Genomic DNA, 20,372 nt, shown 5'->3' on the forward strand with positions numbered 1-20,372 from the left:
TATTAGTCTTTCATTAAATATATATATGATAAAATATTATATCAAAATCTTGTCATATAATACAATAAAAATAATACAAAATGTCATCTTTAAATCTGTAGAACATTATTCGTTTTCATTTCTTGTCAAAAGACATTAATACTTTTCTAACATGTTATAAATATAAAGAGATATTAGTAAGACAAAATAGGATAGGACATAAATAATTCACAATAATATCTATATGTGAAAATATTATGGAGTTTAACAATCCGTTTATTTCGTGCGACATTCGTGCTTTATGCTCTTCATTGCAGTCTTTGTTGGATCTGTATGTGTGTGTTTGCGCACTTCGTCTCTCATATAAATTATCGAAATATTCACATAACTTATTGAATGTGTGCGTTGTAGAGATTTCTGGAATGGAATAATAAAGATATAAAGTAACGTTTTTTATAGTTAGCTCAGAAAATCGTTAGTAACAATCATTAGCATATACAAACACATCCATCAAAACTTGCGATATTGTAGCTATTTTATTTAAAATTATTGCGCTATTAAAATATTATTATTATTGAATAAAACTTAATCCTTTTGTTAAATCATAAATTTTCATATTTTCATCAATGTATGAATACACAGGTATTTTCTGCGTATTTTTGATTGCAATATTGCACCGCGATAATTTTTTTATACAGCTGCTGGGCATCGAATATTCTTTCCTGTTACATTTTAAAGGGCTTCAAAGAATACAAAAGCTCTTTATTTCTCGAGCGAAAAACGTTAACATAAAAAATTTTAATATTCAAGTTGCTTTAGATATTCGAGTATTTTTTTTTCATTAATAGAAAGGTTGAAACGTTAAAAAGATTAACTTGAAATAGTTATAGATATTTTTATAAAGGAAAATTATATCGGTTGAAAAAGAATAAGTTTACTTACCTAAAACTGATTATTGAAATGTTACATTATCATGGAAAAAGAAATTTGATATTTCTTATGGATATTATATTACACAATATATTAAAGTTTTATTTGTGGAATAAATATTTTATAGCTATTTCTCGAGATTGTACTTCGAACGATTTCCGAAAACTATCTCTAACAGTTTTCGAAGAAAGACATTAAGTCAATCCATAAATCATCTTTCAATTTCGTAGATTCAAGCGGGCCACGTTAACTCGACTAATTTCTTTCAGTGGACGGACACATTCGTTTTCTCCAATATTTCTTCTTTCCTTCTATTATGACTGATTTGATTTTAAAAATCACTATAAATTTGTAATAATCTTTCTGTAGATGTATTTTTTTTATATATTATATAATAACTGAATATATTAGAAATTTTCTTTCTTTATGTGAATAATATTTATTCAGCAACATTTGCGTATATATATATATATTGCATACTTTGAATATCATATCAACGTCGAACTGAATTTATTCATTAAATATTCATTTCAAAAAATATTTTGCAGCAGTTGAAATATTTTTTGCATATTTTGTACGTTACATAAAATTGCCAATTTATTTAATTTCTTGAAATTTAGGTCGTATTATTTAATATTAAAATTATAGACAAGGAAAAAGCGGAGATATAGTTATTCTTATCTCAAGCTTAAAAACATGTGGACACGCATAATAAAGAAGTATTGTCTTTCTTTCGCGGTGTGTGTCATGCTGTGTCGTGTAACGGTGCTTTAGAACCATTTCTTGTGGCTATAAGTTCAGAGAAAAGAACTTCATTTTCATCCATCTTCCTCTGCCTTCTTCACGCTGCGCTTAGATGCTTTAAAGTTAAAAAATTGCGGTACGCCTTAAGAATGCATTGCGCGAGGTTGACATCATGCGGAAAGAGTTATGAGACAATAATTACTTATTAACTAAGAATACAACAATCAAACATATTCTGCAATCTGCGTCGGTTAAGCGCTAATTTCAACTGATTATTAAAAGAGAATTAAAGAGAATAATTTCAGATAGATGAAATAATGTTATTGACTATGCAAAAGTAAAGTTAATATTGACAAATAAATAGAAAATATATTAATTACTTAGCATTTAATAGTTTTGGTAGAAAATATATAACAACTATTAATTTTATTAACTTCATTAAAATTTAAATCCATTAATTTTTAAAATTAAATTAATTTAAAAGATCGTGATTTTAATCACCAACAATAAATTGTCATTTTCTTAATAATTGAATATTTTCAAGCTTTATCACAAAGATAATTTCTCTTTAGTATAATAATATTGTCTATGCGTCATTATTTCACATAGTCCTTTATTATTAAAATGTAAAACAAAAGGACTGGGTGGTATTAAAGCTAAGAGTCAGGCTTTGATGCCTGAGAAAAATACTCCGGTGTAGTATTTTATTTACTTTCGGTCTATGGATAGGGAAATATGGTCGGATATAATAAAAACGCATTGCCTTTGGCTATATTACGTTATATGCGCGCACGGTACAATCATTGTTTTAAAAAAATTCCTGAGATGCAGAAGTGAAAACAAAACATCCGTTTTCATGAGTTCTCTTTTGTCTTATTTATATTATGCATGTCTGAGCATTCCAAAGAAGCATTCATTATAATCGAGTATAAGGAATTTGAACTTATTATATTTATTATCACAATTATTGTATTGTATACAAGAGATAGAAAGTGCTAAATAATTTTTTTATCGACTATACAGAATGAAAGAACGTAGTCCTTCATGTGTAACTGCAAGATGTATTACTTAAGGATTGATATTTTCTTAGTCAGTAATTTTCGCGTGGACGAACACGATATAATCTTCTCGATATTACACATGACCACACGTCCGTTCAAAAATTGAACAGCTAGCTTTGGGGTTGCACCTCATAAATTATATCAGCGGGAGTCGAGCACAGGGTCCTACTTTGGGCACATGACTTCGGATGACTGGAGTCGTCTAGAGTTTTGAATTATGAGAGCGCGGTGACTCTGCAATTCGGTTGGTGATCGATTCCTCGTCGTTTCTAGGCCTTGACATTTATATTTGAAGCATAGGAAAGTGTTATGCTCGGCTCCACTATTTTAAACGCGCAACATTATGGTGTATATCACGAATCGAGGAATAGTTTCACGTCGAATATGATTTGTATAAATGCTCGAGTAGGCGTAGCGTTAAGATCGCGACTTGTTTGAGCAGCAAAGCTCTCGAAATTGATGAAGTTATGCAGGGATTTTGAGAGAAGATTTAATGCTACTTTGGTGAAAATTTATGACGTTGGTATGTAATAAATTGATTATGTACATTGGCGTGAGTTGACGCTTGATAGTAAGGCTGTTGATATTAATTCTATATAAACCGGAGCACGGCTGTGCAAGTAAATACAATTACAAATCTACATATTTTTAGAAGATGAGATGCAAACAAATATATATATATATATATATATATATATATATATATATGTTAAAGTTATACAAAATATACATATTATTAAATAAAATATTAATTTTATATTTTATATATGTATATACATGTAAAAAATATTTTAATATAAATACATATTTTTCGTACTTTTAATGTAAACATGAAATATATTTAAAAAGTTAATAAAATTATAGTTTCACGCTATTGCGATATGCAATACACTGCCATATCAATATACATATTAAAGTTTAGATACGTTATAAAACTTTTACAGACCACTAAAAATTTATCCAACTTTTCCGAGTATTTTTTTCTTTAAAACGTAAAACGAATGTTGTCTCATCAAAATCATTGATTATTTCTTCTTTCAAATCCTTAAAGGGTAATGTGCGAGAACCGTTTATGGTATAGATTTATCCAAAATTGATCGATCAGATTCCACTAGCTATTTTCAACTGCAGTTCTCTAAGATTTATATATATAAATCGGCGTCGAAGCTCGAAAAGTGGTGTTAAGCCGGCAAGACCATCGCGATACCCTACGTGATCCATTTCTTTCCTTGGGTTACACGCCGGCCCATCATCATCCGACGACTAATTGTTTCTTTCGTCGAGCACACGGACGGGCCACTCGATCACGCGGGATGATCTATAGCGGAGTAAATCTTGTTTAGCGAGATACAGGTGGTCATCCCGTACAGAGCGGGAATAGAGCTTGATGGATGGCCGGTACCGATCTTGCGGTGCCTCGTGGTTTAGACGCCAAACATACTGATACGTTAACACGGTGGGGCGTTCGGTGTAGTTTAACAAAGCTTTGACGGACTCACGAGCCCCGTGCTCGTTTTATGGAGATGCATCGGCGCATTCTCGTTGCGAGATCCCATGTGTTTGACATTTGATCTCGCCGCGCATGTGCATACTCGCAGAAGGATTAGTTTGTTTTATTCAGTTGTGACATATTAAAAAAGAATTATTTAAAAAATTCTTATGAGATAATATCCTAAGAATTTATAAATCCATGTTCACTAAAAATATCCATGCTCACTATACAACTTGCGAAAGGATGTTTTCTCCGCTCAATTTTTTTGCTAAAAAATCAATAAATTTATTTAAGAATCTATAAAAAATATATTGTAATACACGCATTTGTATGTGGATAGAAAAAATAATTTTATATTTCAAATCTTATAAATATTTTTTAAAATCTTTAAATTATAATATATTAGGCAGCATAAATCTCTTTTTTCTGTCTCCCTTTGATTAATTCTGTTGATGTTGTAGAACCATTAAGCCTCAAGTCATCAATTTTTTTTCGCCGTCACACTATGATTTGTGAGATACAAAGTGTACCGCGCGTTTTTTCTCCGCATTTTTGAATGCATATGATTTTATATAGATCACTTTAACTGTGTGTTCTCTTTTTTCCACTTTTTTGTCAACTACATTCTTTCCCACGTTACTTTTATCTTCAACTTCTAATTAAATCGACAAATAGTTTGAGAATTAAATATAAATATAAATATAAATATATAAACTTTTTAGAAAAATATTTAAAACTTAATGATTGATTTATTTGATCAAAGAATATATTTAATTTATTAACTTTATAATAATCAAGAAAAAAATTCATTCGAAAATTAATTTTCATTTTACATCAATGAATTAAAAAGATTGTACGTGATACACAATTTTTTATTGCTAGTAAAGTAATATGTTATTTGCGTAAAAGTATGATATAACAAAAAATGTGACGAATAATAAAAAAAATGATATAAAGTCTGGGAGATTTAATGTCCTGTGAAACTTTTTATGCACGTTCATACAGAGGTGTATTTTGCGTAGTTGGTAAAGAGATGTAGATCATTGAATAATGATGGGATGTTCCATCCCATTCCATTCGCTTGTAGTCTCATCCTCCCTAGCACAACAGTCATCATGTCGTCGTGGTACGGATCACTTAGGGATCATTAGCTTTATGGCGCTTCCGTATGGCCAGCCGTTTGCGTACAAGTGAATATTGCTCAAATACACCGTGAAATCGCGTGACGGCAGTGAAATAAAAGGAAATACGCATGCATTATTTAATTAATATCCAAGAGTTATGAAAATAACGCATGAAAAACGTATCTCTACAAAAAAAAATCACTCGCAGAAGCGAGAAAAGAATGATATGGTAGAGCGAGAGGCAAAAAGTCGCAGTAAACTTAATGAATCGCGCAAAGAAGGTAGGCTACTTATTAAAGCATACGGTGAGAACCGTCAAGGAGGAAACAGGTCGCCAAATCCGGACGCTAACGGGATCGATTTAGCCGGAACGAAAAAGCCGCTCGGACCGCAACCGAGCAATTTCCGTCGCGGCGGGAACGATGATTAATTTTCCCGGCGATTCCCACGAAGAAACCCGCGACACACCGTCGCATGGTCGCGCGGAGCCGAATTAATCCAGATGTCACACGATATCCTTAGCCGTGCGTCGCGTCCGCAAGACCGGGTAACTCATCGCGTGTAACTGCACACCGCAAACGTATATCGCGGATATTGTGTTACTGTATTTCATTACCAGGGGCGAGGAGCGGATACGCCGGCTGCAGCGGCGTATTATCCTGGAGCGCGAGATGAGCCCGCACGCGGCTCTCTCAGGAGCGCAGGAGGATAACGCTCCCCCTTCATGCGGGTGTAACGCGCAGCTCCGACTTCCGGTCATTCCATTCAGGAATATCATCTTACGCGCTTCCTCCGTGATTCAAACTCTCCTCAGACGGGTCATAATCAAAGGCTTATAGCGCGCGCACACCTCTATAAGTCAGTCGCTGCTTCAACGCGACCGCACACCCCGGTGTGCTATTTAATCACTATACGGCTCTCGGATACCCCATAAGTGGCTTTGGTATACAGTTTCCAGTATTAACAGCAATATGTATACATTCATATATATACAATCATGCATACTGTATATGTATTTGTATTTCATCCGTTGTAATAAACCCTCTCCTTGAACACTGATCGAAGCTAGATATTATACTGTTTGTAGCCTCTTTGCCAGCGATTTTTGCTAGGTCACTAGGCAATAGTAGCCTATTTCATTAAATTGTGCAGTGGAATGGAATGTTCATGCATGATAGTACTTATATCGACAGAAATTTAATGGATGATATATATATAGGGTGTCATTTTAAGTTACCCACCCCAATAACTTTCTTATTTTTGATTATAGAAACAAATGTTTCAGACAAAAGTTATTTGACTCGAAGGGGGACATAAGATGATGCCATTAGTTTGATCTTGGATAATTATTTGAAGATCACACGAAGGTCACCTTTAATTTTTTAAACGGAACTCCCTATTTTTTATTACTTATTCTTATAGCTTATCTCAAGAACTTTCCAAAACACTATAATAAAGTATTTTTTCATTGAGTACTTTTCGAGTTATGAGGCTTGAAATAATTTCTTAATTTTACATAAATCATAAAATATCTAGTAAAATATTCATTTTTCGATTATCTTACCTTAATACTTTTATGTAAAAAATAATGAGAGGAATCAATTGATGTAAAGAAAACACATAATTGTTTCTAAGAAAAAATATGTAATTTGTAATTAATACAATTACATTTTTTCTTAAAAACAACTATGTTGAATGAAAAAATACCTTATTATAGTGTTTTGCCACCAATGACATCATCTTATGTCCCCCTTCGAGTCAAACAACTTTTGTCTAAAACATTTTTTTCTAGAATAAAAAATAAGAAAGTTATTGGGATGGATAACTTAAAATGACTCACCCCGTATATATGTATATATTGTGTAATAACGCTACAAAATGTGCATCACTAAACGTGCATTGGAACTTGTACATGTATGAGATACTATTATAAGTAGATATAATTGTTTCTTTTTTGCTTTACTTCGCTTTATCTTTAAAATCTAATTACCACTTAAATTAACATTAAACAGATATAGTTTCACATAAACGGCCCGCCCTTAATGAGCACACCAAGTGCGCAAAACATATCGTTCCGATCCTTAAAGTATTATACCGCGTCTGGCTACATTTCTGGCTAGCGCAAAGAGAAACTAATTATATAACGTGATAACGAGATAATTTGGGTTCAGCCTGACGGTCTCGCATTTGTGCGCTTATAAAGAGAATACGATTATAAATAGAAATAGGGAGAATACATTAAGAGGTACAGACTGTGTTTCATTTCGGTCGATTTCTATTATTATACTAATTTGCATGTTACTGGCGATTTTTACAAAACCAAATTGCCATCTGCCATTACATAATTAACTTAGGAACCCTTGTACGCGATATATTATTTAAAAGAAGAAGAGAAAGAGAATATCAAGACATTGTAAGACAGTGATTATTCATTGTCGTCTATTATTTTTCGTCATCTTATCTCATAGAAGTGCGTAAATTAACACTGGACAAAAGACATTGTATGTGACATATAGGATTTTGCATATCAGACAGTATAAAAATGTAGTAAATTTCTAACTACAATCTTTGTAACTAAATTTTTTCTATCAGTCAAAACAGATAATTAAAAGATAATTAATTAAAGTGAAATCTGAAAATTAATATATTTTCCATTATTTTCGGTCACGTAATTGCCATGAATACATATATCCAGACATTTGGTTCAATTATACTCAATTATTTTAAAAGAGAACAGTCGAGTTATTTATGGAGAGCGGTGATTTAAAGCTTGCGATTCGTGGTAAACTTATACGAATTTAATTGAATTTAATTTGATGCCTCAACAGCAATCAATCGCGCAAGAAGTTAGAATCTATTTTATAACTGCGTTATTAAACATTCGAGTGATTGAATTTTAATCCTCGGAATATTTTTGGATTTTACGATAACGAGAGATGGAGCTGATTTATAAAAGTAGAAAAGGGAAACGCGTGCCATCACCGCCGCTATTATATCTGCACGATATCTTTGTCCAATTATATTTCCAATTATTTTGCGAGCACATCCGGCTTACATCATAGTCCGCGCGTAACGTAGGCGCAATTTAATCATATATTTCATTTTCGACCAATTATAAAAACGGAGATGTCCCAGAGAATTCAATTGATTTTACGATTGGTATTTTTTAAAATAGCCCTTTATGTCTGCTATATTTTTATATATATTGCAATTGCTTCCTAAATAATTCGTAAATCTGCATATTTTGTTCCATTCAATACGAGCATTATATCGTGATATACAACGACGATATAGTTTGCTATTAATGAGAATTCAAAGCGAATTGAAATGTTTCGCGATCGTTACGGAAGCAATAACATATATTGACGTAAATACGCACTAATACTTGCAAATCTAGATCCTTTGTTAGCTTTTCTCTCCCTTCTATCAAAAATAATTTATTAAACAATAATTCTACCAAAACTATTAAAAATAATGGTTTTAAAGAATAAAAATATTCAATATACATATAAATGTTCCGGATTATATGTATATATATACATATACACAAATGTCATATTTTCTTTTTTTCCTTTATCTATCTGCTAAATCTATATTTATATTTTGCCTTTGTTGCTATTTCGGCATACCTATATTGTAAGAGAATATTACTTTTAATTTTATTCAAATTCAGGTAGGATTAATTTGCCGTAAAACATAGAAGTTGTACTCTAATGAAAATTTCAATAGTTCCTTTAATGAGTTTTGAGCCCTTGATAATTAATTCCGCAAACTTATATTTCTGCAACCGAGTTAATTTCACCGACGCAAATTAGGAATTTAATCAAATCTCGGCAGTCATTTCGGCCGTGGCCACGCACAAAAATGGCAATTAAATCCGACATGCCGTTATTAAGTTCCACAAATCATTTACGCAATCTTACATTTCCCATGAAAAAGAAAAATGATTGAGAATTAATTATAATTTATGAATTTCGACGCTTTATTGCTTATTCAATTGTCCCTACAGTCAATTATTTGTCAAGGCATTTTAAAGTTATCAATAATTCCTTACCTCAGAAGCGCGATAAATGCTCCGATAATTATTCCCGCATACACGGTAGCACATGAAATCCATTCGACGCCTTTTCTTTTTTATCGTCAGCGAGGGGATAAGAAAGAATCGCGTTCCACGGATTACGCGGCATGGCACCATTTCTATTCATCGCGGAAAATAAAGCCGGTCTCGATCGCCGAGTTCCGATAACCATGAATATTTTATCTGCATAATATTTCTAACACACACGTTCAACCGCGCGTTTCATCACACTCGTGCACATATGTCGATTCTATCTCTCTCTCGCTCTTTCTTTCCATCTCATGTCTTGTTAGACATTACATATCCAGAGACGATGGCTATAACGTACGTCGCACTGCAGACTCGTATCGTATGCACGGCGGCGCCGATGTGTCGATGTAAACGTGTGTCCAGTGTGAATCGCAAATCTCACACTCACATCCGCGATTTTCGCACGAGCTGGAATGGGGCGGTATGTGCGATTTCGCGCGCGCTCAGGGGATACGAACATCGCGGATCGGACGCGAATCGCGGTGATAACAAGCTTCATGGACCGCCGCGAAATGGGCCGAATGTAAAGTCAGGACGTCGTTATGATGCGTGCGATGGGTAATGTTGCGTGCCGAAAGTAATGTTGTTTGCCATGAAACATTGTTAATAGACGCCTCGCGTTTCGCTGTCGTCGTATGTCGCGCTACGATTTTATACGCGAATTTAATGTCATATCGTATACGTTGCGTGATTGTCGGTGTGTCGGGATATTAATGGCGAGACTCTACGTGGCGATATTTCCTGTCTGTTAAATGTTGCAATTATCAGCACAAAGAGCGTTAATCACTAGAATAGAAAGACAGAGAGATTTTTTTCTTTTCGCTGCAACAAAATACATAAGTAATGTAACGTGAATAACATTGCACAAAGCAAATACCGACGATAGAAATTTAATTAATTAATTTGCCTGCCACGACGTGCTATTAAAAAATGCACTTAGCAAGTTGGTATACAAAATGTCGAGATGCAGGATGAAGACTAAAACTCCTTTTCTGCGGTCAGAGAGGACTGTGGCGGAAATTTAAATTTACCCACGTACGGAAAACTTCACAAAGCTCAGTGGGCCGCTTAATAAAATTTTCCTACATACAAAAATTCCACGCGCGCCTCCTCTCGTGTTCACGTACAGGTACAGCTCTCAAGAGCGCCGAGAGCCGAGAGACGTAAAATCTCTGTCCCGTTCGCCGCGAGCGGGACACGAGCGCGTTGCTATGATTGCCCGTATTAGAAGGGGAGCACACGTTCGACGCAATGGCTCGCAAATTCTGTATGCATTCGTGGTTAGCGGCGTGCAACGCCGGAACGATCGATCGCGCGAGATATGCACGCTCGGATGCTGCGCTTTTGCACGCGGATCGAGTCGATGAACAGGCCGCGAATCCCCCGCGCGCGCTTGATACGTTACTACGTGTTGCCCGATAAGCAGAGTTCGCTGTGTGCAGATTTCAGCCCTTAACCCTTTAACGCTGCTTGCCTCGAATTGACGAGCCGTCCGTTACGAGTGATTTATATGATTAAGCGGGACGCAACGCCAGATTCATCGTTGTGTGATTGCCGCATATTCATCGTAGCCAACAAAATATTTTTGCCTTTCTGCCGAATTTCGACCATTCTCGTTATCGTTGTATTATTGTCGTAACAAGGTGGTCAAATTATTTATATGTCTATAACAATGCGCTACTTGGTAACTTGAATTAATAACGATGAAATTATATTAATAATTTTATTTTGGTAATTTATTTTAGTAATTTTAGTAATTTATTTTAGTAATTTTATGTATAATTCTAGAAAATATTTTGGAGGAAATATAGAATTTTGGTACAAACACATATTTTTGGGATGATAAGATTATATTTATTACATAAACAATGTCAAATGTGTTACTGATTAATATACTGATTGCATTAGCGTTTTTTGAATCCAACTGTAAAATGTATAACATTTATACGCTTCAAGTGGCACAGATTTAATCTGATTTCTCTTCTCTAAATTGGGCCACGCAAAATTCCTTTCTTCAAACGTTGCAATAACATGAAAAAAGGAATTTTATTTTTAAACGCAAATAAATTGCATCAAAAACTATTTCAATATTTTTCCTGTTAGTATTCTTATTTTTCTAAAATTTTTTCTATTTTAATTCTTTGTTTTATCTTTTTGATTTTTTATTCAATTTCACGTAAACATTTCCAAGGGCATAGTCGTTTTGGAAATATAGTGATAATACAGTGAATATAATATGTACATAATAATCGTGTTAATCCATGTAACGTGTCGCATCTATAACTTGACCCTTTACTTCCCGCGTATACCCTTTACAATATTAACACGATTCGCTGTATCACATTTCGGCGCCACGGTGCCTACAAAATGCGGGCTTCTCTCACACACACACAGATTATCGAGTTCTGTGTACACTCAACGTATCTTCGTACGAGCTCCAAATTCATGAGAGACAAGTGCTCGCACTACTACAATATCATGCGCTTCAACGAGGAAGGCAATTGGCCTTCCACCCGCACCGATTTCACTCACCCACACGTGTTACACGCGTCCTCCTCCACGAGACGACAATTCACACCGGTCATCATTGTGGGCTACGCACACCAGTATCGTCTCGAGTGGATCGTCTCTAGTACTCGGTGCGTGGCACCACGCGGGGCTAGTTTGCCTCACGCACCCACAGTGCGTACGGCTGTTTTGTCACGCGTGCGGTCGACACGCGTGTGTGCACGTTATACGTCGTCGTCGTATTCGTCGGCTTACCTAAGTTTATTGTTAGAGGGACCGCGTACCGCACTGTAGACGGAGCTTGAGGAGATTTAGTGCGTCTCGCATGCTGCTCCGGGTATCACATGTGCCGGCTCTGATCTATCTCGATCGTTCTTCGGTGTTATATGGATATGAAAGACGTCTCAGTGATAATTCGTGGAAATATGTGTTAATTTAGTGCACATTTAGATAGACTAGAAAGTATTTTATGAAGTCATGAATGGAAATTAATTTATTTTTTATCATTATACATTGCATTGTTTAATCTCTGATGGAATCATGAATAAGTGGAAATGGAACTATTATAATTCGTTTGACAATATAATTAATCTCAAACTAATCTTATAAAAATATAACGATGAAATATTAAAAGATATTTATGTTTAATAATTTAATTAAGTAATTTAGTAGATAAAAAAATCGACATTTTATTTTTATGAATTATTTTCGAATCATAAATATCCATTTTATAATCTTTTTCTATAAATGTTTTTAAAAAATTTCATACATATATATGCAACGAACTCGATATATTATTAATATGAGAATTTAAATTACTAATGAAATTGAAATAATTTAAGTTAATAATGATAAAGATAACGATGAATGCGATAAAAAATAAAAAGGAAAAATAGATAAAAATACAGAGAAGGATATTTCCATGACGGTAATTAAAACCAAAATAACAGAATGACAAACGACTAATTTTAAATACACAGAGAAGGAGATGGAGCCGGACCAGAATACCAAAAGCAAATAAAAGTTGTCACAGTACGCACAGCTCCGACCTGTTTACACAGATTCCACAATTCTCTACCATTTTCCGTACTTTTCGTCACAAACCTGGAAATCAAGCGGAACGCAATAGCGAGATTCCGTGGGCATCGCACTATCGGAGAAACGCTCACTCGCTCCGGGTAGCGGTGGTGAGGGAATGAAAAACGAGAAATTAGGATTTCGAGGACAGCAAAGTGCTTGGAACACGAAAAACCAATTGCACGAGAACTCGAGGGGTTGGTGGAAAATGCGATAGCTTGATGAGGGTCCGAGAGTGGTGACGAAAGACACATTGTTTACTTTAGAAATAGTGTTATTATAAATTTGTTCCACAAATATTGTTAAATATGAGTTTAAAATATTGCTAAACAATACTTGATAAATATCTCAACAAATCTAAAAGATAAAATAGTTTTGTTTTTATAAGATTAAATAATTAGTATAAGATAAATTTAATACGAATTATATTACACAAAAAATAAAATATATCGGAGTTAACTAAAGGCAGTAAAAGTTTAAATATATATAAAGTTGATATACGTATTAATTAATAGTAATTAATAGTTTTTTCAAACTATTAGATATTTCTGTTTCCTATCTCGGATTTTTCGATCTGTAAGCGATGCATTGATTTTCCTTTTGTTAAATATGCAGTGTCAAAATATTGGAGAAAAGTGAATAGTCTCTTTTATTTTATTTCATATATCATTTTATTTTACACGCGAACAAGAATGTCAATGCTTTTGAATAGAAGCATTAAATTTGCAAGACCATGCCATACAGTTTATTTAAGCAAAAACTCAAAACGTCCACAAGAGGAAGTGTGCAAACATAAAGCTTGACATTCGGCGGAAATTTCGATACTGTAAAGTGAAATAGGCAAACCAATACTGTCGACAACATCGACCCTTCGAACCACAAAGCCGCGCCCTATACCGCCGCCCTGCCATCAAGAAGAATAAAAAGGCAAGCGGATGTCGAAAAAGTTTCGTCCTTTCGTGGAGAAGTCACCTGAACTGCCGTTGCTAAAATTACTCCACTAGAACCGTCCGCAAATCTCTGAGTCCTTTTTCGTCATCACGGGCGACCCGCGACGCGTTTTAACGTGCGTCGTTTCAAGCTTCATTCTCCTGGAACTAATACATGTTCAAATGTGTCGACAGTCCCATCTCCCCCAGCCACGATTTTGACATCATTACCTCTTTCGCCTTCTCTCTCTCATCTCTAAAATTTTAATTAAGTTCGGTAATTATGTAGGACGGCGACAAGGAAAGAGAAAGGAGAAAAACGCCGTTGTCGGCGTCCTGTATACGCGTGTTCTTGGGAATGTATTCGATATAAATAACATGTGGATGTAAAGGTCGCAAGATCTCGCAGTTCCATCCGCTTTTAAATAGTCTTGTGAAACTTAGAAGATCGAAGAAAGATTTACTTGTTTCTAAGATAAGATTAAATGAATTGTTGGACATAAATAATATTTTTTTTTATTTTGAGAAAAAAGATGATAAGATATTTAATTTAATCCAAGAGAGTCTATGAGAGAAAGAGAGAGAAAAAGCAAGCAAGATATTATCAATTTTTCAATCTTTATAATTATACCTTTCTTCGAATCAAGAACCAAGTTTTGAATGAGAGAAATTTTTCGATTTATTTAAACACAATATATCGTTCCATTTTTACTACGAAGTATGCTTCACATTCTGTACATATATCTTCATTTTTTTCTGACTCAAAATTTATTCCTAGTCCTTGAGAAAATTCATTTTTATGTATTCGCGTCGCTTTTTCACAAAAATTACTCAATGTTATTTTTTGCTCTCGTTTTATTTGCGTGAGCCTTCTCTCGCTTGATGATGTCATATAAGTATTTGAATTTTAATTTGTCTCGTCCTGAAAATTTCGTTATTCCCAGCGTGCTTGTACGCTGCATGTCGTACATTCACGCCATGTTATCGTGTGCGCACACGTAGGTACATACGCTACACATAGACGTTTTATGCGCCCTCAGTTTTATGTCCCACACTCTACACCTGTGCAACACACTCGCTCACTATCTCCAGCCCGCATCTCACTCCTTCGCTCATTCCCCATCAAGCTCCGTAGCTTAACAAGGGCATTAATTAATAATACCTCCCAGGGATAATTTGCGCCTGCTGTCTTGCATCAGCATTGCTATTGTCCACGAGGTCGGCGTCTACCCTTTGTGTCTGCATCGCGGTGCATCTTAAAATTGACCCGGCGCCATCTCCATACTCAACAGACACACACACACACATATACTCTGAGGACAAATGATGGTTTTCCAGACGCGGTCTTAGAAGTTTATGAAAAATATTCAAGATAGGATAAGAATACAATCTAAAAAAAATTATTTTCCTCAAGTTGATATACTTTTGTGAGAAATGTATCTGATTTTGAAAAACATTTTGATTTTATAAAACTGTAAATTCTTGATAAATATATGAAATTTTTTTATTACAGATTTTATTACAGTGCGAGATACTAGAACAAGATTAGATGCAGTTATGCATACTTGCAACGAAAAATATTATGAATAGCTCGGTGTTGTAGTCGTTTCACTAATTTGCGACGTAAACTTCCAAGTTATATGAGTATGTAAAATGCGCAGTGGTTTATGAATTCTATTTTTAGTATGTTATTTTTTGAAAGCACAATTCCACTATGAGTACAAATACATTATTTACAATAATATTTCTAGATAAAAATAAGATATGTAGTACACAGAATATAAAAAAAATAGAATTTTATATAAAATACAAATTTTTCTTCCATAGGAAAAAAAGAATTTTCTTTTATCTATGATTTTTTTCAAATGTATTTATATGTTTGTCCCAATATTAATTCAGTTTTTATTAACATTATTATTGTTTTATTCTTTGGGGAGAGAGAAATTTTCATAAGATATTTTTATTATCGAGAGATTTTCAGTTTATACTTGTAATTATTAAATAAACGTTTATGATTTTAATATATAATAATATTATAGAAGCTTTATTAGACAATTCAAGACTAGTAAAATCAATTTAAAAAAATAATGGATCGTGAATAAGAAAATTTGATTTGGAACATTTCATAATTTTAATACTAATATTTTAAAGATTGACATTGCTCAAGTCGTATATTATTATTTTTTCTTATTTAAATTTTAGTAGATTTGAATGGTCTGGTCTTAAAAAACCTTCCGGCATTAGGTCGCTTGGGTACTTCAGGTTTGCTAAACGCGTACTCCTGTAAGCCCTGGAGGAGTTATACATTTTGTCACAATTGCTTATATATATATATATTATATACGCATTTTATTTATTGAAATTTATCTGTATGATTTTCATTATTGTATAAATTAATCGATGTTAAAAACAAAATTTATTTTATTTTTGATGTAGATATCGCTATATTTTGGGTTTACCGTTTTATTTTATGTAATTTGACACATTTTTCATTAAATTACATCATAATATTTTCAAGTCGGTATACTTTTTGTGACCGCGTGTTTCCGAGTTTTCGATCGAAACAGTAAAATTAAACATTTTAGATATTGCAACTCACACTCGCAGAATAACGTTTTTATTGATCACATCTTTATTGATAAAAAAAAATAGTTATCCTATCGAACCAAAAATCAATACCAAAATTTAGATTTTTCGCGAAGCTGACCACTATTTTCAATTAAAAGTGATATTATTTTATCTCTAAATTTCTCGTTATCATTTATTGAATATTTTATTGATGAATAGTTTTGAAAGAATAATTTCTTTTTTTTTTGTAATAATGATTTTGTAAAATGAAAATTTTGTTTCGAGAAATTTAAATGCGTTCGAATTGCAAATATGAGAATGGTCATATTTTATATTAAAAAATAAATTCTATCGTAATATATTTTTTCATTGAGCTGTTCCACACATTTATTTTAACTTGGGTCATAAAGAAAGTATTTCTTTTCATGCCCATAAAGTAATTCCCCAAATTTTCTGACATATAGAGATCTCGAAAACAATGATAATGACGACAATGTGCCGTTATAAAGCCATCTGACGAATTAATTAATGGAGAACTGTCATTATATCTAACTGCGGTTTAATTTGAACAGGATCAATTTACTTCCATATAGCGCAACTGTGTTGCTTTTTGTATGCCAGGGATCAATAAGTCTTTGACCAGAAATGTGTTCATTAGCGGAAAATCGAGACTTTTAGATGGAAATTAACGAGGTTGTTTTGAAGCATAGTTAGAGGTGAAACGCGCTGCTTCCACGATCCATCCGCCCCCAATTAACCTACATGCGGATAAAATTCAGTAACGTTGTTACTGAATACAGAAATAGCTACACATTTTAATTAAAATCGAACAAAATTTAATATATAGCAATTTATTATTACGTTAGGATTACAGTGATTGACAATTGATCCTGTTTTAAGCTCGACATTATTAATTACGGAAAGATTACATATGTCGCAAAGTTATAATTATTGTATAAAAAATATCTAAACATCTTTTGCAATACGTTTGTCTGTTTCGTTATGCGACCACTAACAATTTATCTTTGAAATATAATATATAAAAAAATATAATATATCTTTGAAATATAATATATCAAATATATGTTATTGTATAATTAATTATTTCTGAGGAATCGTCGTGGAATTAAAAGTTCCTATTAAACAAGTAATATCATTTTAGCAAGTATATGAAAAAGTCGCGTTATGAATATTATAGTAAAAATAAATGTACGATATTTAATGGACACAGCCGGTATTAAGTTGATTCATTGATTTAATCTAACTTAAATTTACAATAGCTAATTTCCCTCACAAATTAAAACATGTCTTTGTTCTAAATAAAGAATATAAATCGCGTAAGAATTATTAACGAAACAGAGATCGCTCTTTTCGCTTCAACCAATTTTTAGTCATATAAATTAATCATTTAATCATATAAATTAAAGTAATAATTTAGTCATCATAAATTAATTTAACCATTTAAAATGGTAGATTTTATCGTGGCAAATGGAATTCTGTCTTAAATATTCATAATGAGTTCAGTTTCTTTAGGAATTACATAGCTAATATACGGTCTTTATTATCTACATAATCATATAAACGGAATAATTAGAAAATTACTCTGGCAAGCGTTGTGTAAATTACTGTTATCCATTCGTAATGATGGTATGATGTAGAAATTTAGATGGCCGTTTCGCCGCCATTTAACTCCGTGCTGATCCATTTTATTGTGAGCAACGTGAATAATCGCGAAAATTAACTGCCAAAATTTATGACAAACGTAATGCATTCATATGAGCGAACAGGTATAATACATCGCATATCCGAATCTTATTGTTGGTATCGCATGCCAGAGACATGCTGAAATCGCATAAACGGATGTCATTTATCATGCTGCCAGATCTTACTATGTTGGATGAGTGACAGCGCGTTAAATTTAGCATTAATGATGCGGTTCGAGGTATCGCTATCGCGAAACGGAAGTTCGTTAATTAGTTATCGTGGCGAAAAGTGTACGACAACTTATACCACGTTCCACACATCACGTTGTCTCCATCGCGATGAATTTCAATTCTCTGCTATGATAAAAGATGCAATTAGAATTCAATCTCGATTCACATTCTTATGTCTTAAATGCGCCGCGTACTTTTCCGATCGATTATTGTCATAGATAAATCAATATCTGTGAAAAGTATATATTTTAATATATATTTTTTATAATATAGATGAAAATAATAATATTTTAATTAAAAGTTTTAGGTTTTTTTGATGATGTTTATTTGTAAATTAATTGAAAGAAAATATAAATAACTTGAAATATGTGTAATTAAGTTATATTACTTTATTTTGGCTTACTGTTGTTTTATATATACGTAGATATCTTTATTTTATATTATCTATATTATAAAAATTTGACAGATAATTGCAAATATAAAATTGTGTAAGGATAAATATCCAATTCGAAATTATTATCCCCGAAAAAGTTACATATCTATACATCATAAATGTTATCAAAAGAAAATATAGAATTTTGCTGGCAGTGTTCCAAAATACCTATCTTGAAGTGCATCCTTAGATAAATAAGATATTCTGCAACGTAATAGAAAAATAAAAGAATTTAAAATTGCTTGTTTCCATATAATCTCTAAAAATAATTATATATACATATATATTGAACAAAGTCACCTGTGCATCCTTCATCGTTGAGAGAAATTTCACACATTTAATACATAAATTTTGTTTTTACAATTATTTCTAATTATTATACATCTCATGCCAACATAAAAAATACTATTCTAGAGAAATCATAAAACAGAAATTAAACGTTTTTTATGCGCAAAGTGGGGGAATTAGTTTCAGTGAATTTGGATTGTGCCAAAAGTTCAGTGGATTCATTTACGAGTGTAATTTCTCCGTGCAACACGAGAGAAAAGTGCTACAATAACAAACCGTATTGTGAGAAAGAAAGATCGCTTCGTGTGTATCGTTCGTAAGCTGGCTGCGTGTGCAGTGTAACTATTCGCCATGCCCGATGCAATCGCATCCTATTAATGAATGCAGCTCGCATCTGCGGCACGCGCGTTAAGATCGTTACGAAATCTTGCGTCACGTGTGCGAGAATCGAAAGCCAGGCGGAAGGAAGGAAGGAAGGAAGGAAGGAAGGAAGGAAGGAAGGAAGGAAGGAAGTAAGTAAGTAAGAAAGGAAGGAAGAGAGAAAGCACGCGCGTTAAGCATTATTAAACTTCTCGCGCTCTAATCCGGGTGTAACGCGCGCAGTTTACGTGGTTGGAACGAAAACTATGCGGCACGATGAAGGGGCTAAGGAGAATCGGTGGTGGCCTACCGAACGGGAAAAAGTTGGATTACTGCCAGAAGGTGTGTCAAGCTCGAGGAATATTGCTGGTGTACTTGACTATCTGCGCTTCGCTGCCGGGTGCTATTTTCACCGGTTAGTATCGATGATTCTTTTTATGACCGCGCGATATTTCGTCGTCTTCCAATTTCTATATTTCAGCGACACGAGCTTTCCTTGTCAGAGCAATTGCATAATTCATGCAGTTATCGGTCATTTGTAAAATTATAGTTTTCCGAATCTTACATGCGTGAATATAACATCAATTTTTTAACGCATAACATGTGCTCATTTTTCTATCGGGTATCTTTGATTCCATTCGGTAGTGTATTTCTAATATTATTTCTTTATAGGTAACATTTTAATTTATTTCTTATTTATTTAACTATAAATTTATTTAATAACAAAAATTATAAATTATAAATTCATTTAATTATAAATAAAAATAAAATTAAATAAATAAAATTAAATAAATTAATTAAATTAAATTAATTTATATAAATTAAATTATATTTAAT

General features: G+C 33.2%; 1 protein-coding gene across 15 annotated transcripts in view; it reads left to right on the plus strand.

The window, feature by feature from the left end:
• The first annotated feature begins 5,445 nt into the window (after window positions 1–5,445).
• The window catches only part of LOC145969851 (zwei Ig domain protein zig-8), a 109,822-nt gene continuing 94,895 nt past the window's right edge, over window positions 5,446–20,372 (plus strand). The window contains exons 1-4 of one of the 15 annotated variants that reach the window (XM_083096132.1): window positions 12,079–12,408; window positions 12,789–12,874; window positions 19,302–19,687; window positions 19,779–19,950. In XM_083096132.1, the coding sequence (XP_082952258.1) occupies window positions 19,553–19,687; window positions 19,779–19,950 (307 nt within the window). In that variant the 5' untranslated portion in view covers window positions 12,079–12,408; window positions 12,789–12,874; window positions 19,302–19,552. The other 14 variants (XM_083096136.1, XM_083096141.1, XM_083096133.1 and 11 more) reach the window with 14 other exon arrangements.

Source organism: Camponotus vicinus, unplaced genomic scaffold, assembly GCF_025532165.1.
Source record: "Camponotus vicinus isolate PSW18456_S1 unplaced genomic scaffold, iyCamVici1.0 SCAF_4, whole genome shotgun sequence".
Classification (NCBI taxonomy): domain Eukaryota; kingdom Metazoa; phylum Arthropoda; class Insecta; order Hymenoptera; family Formicidae; genus Camponotus; species Camponotus vicinus.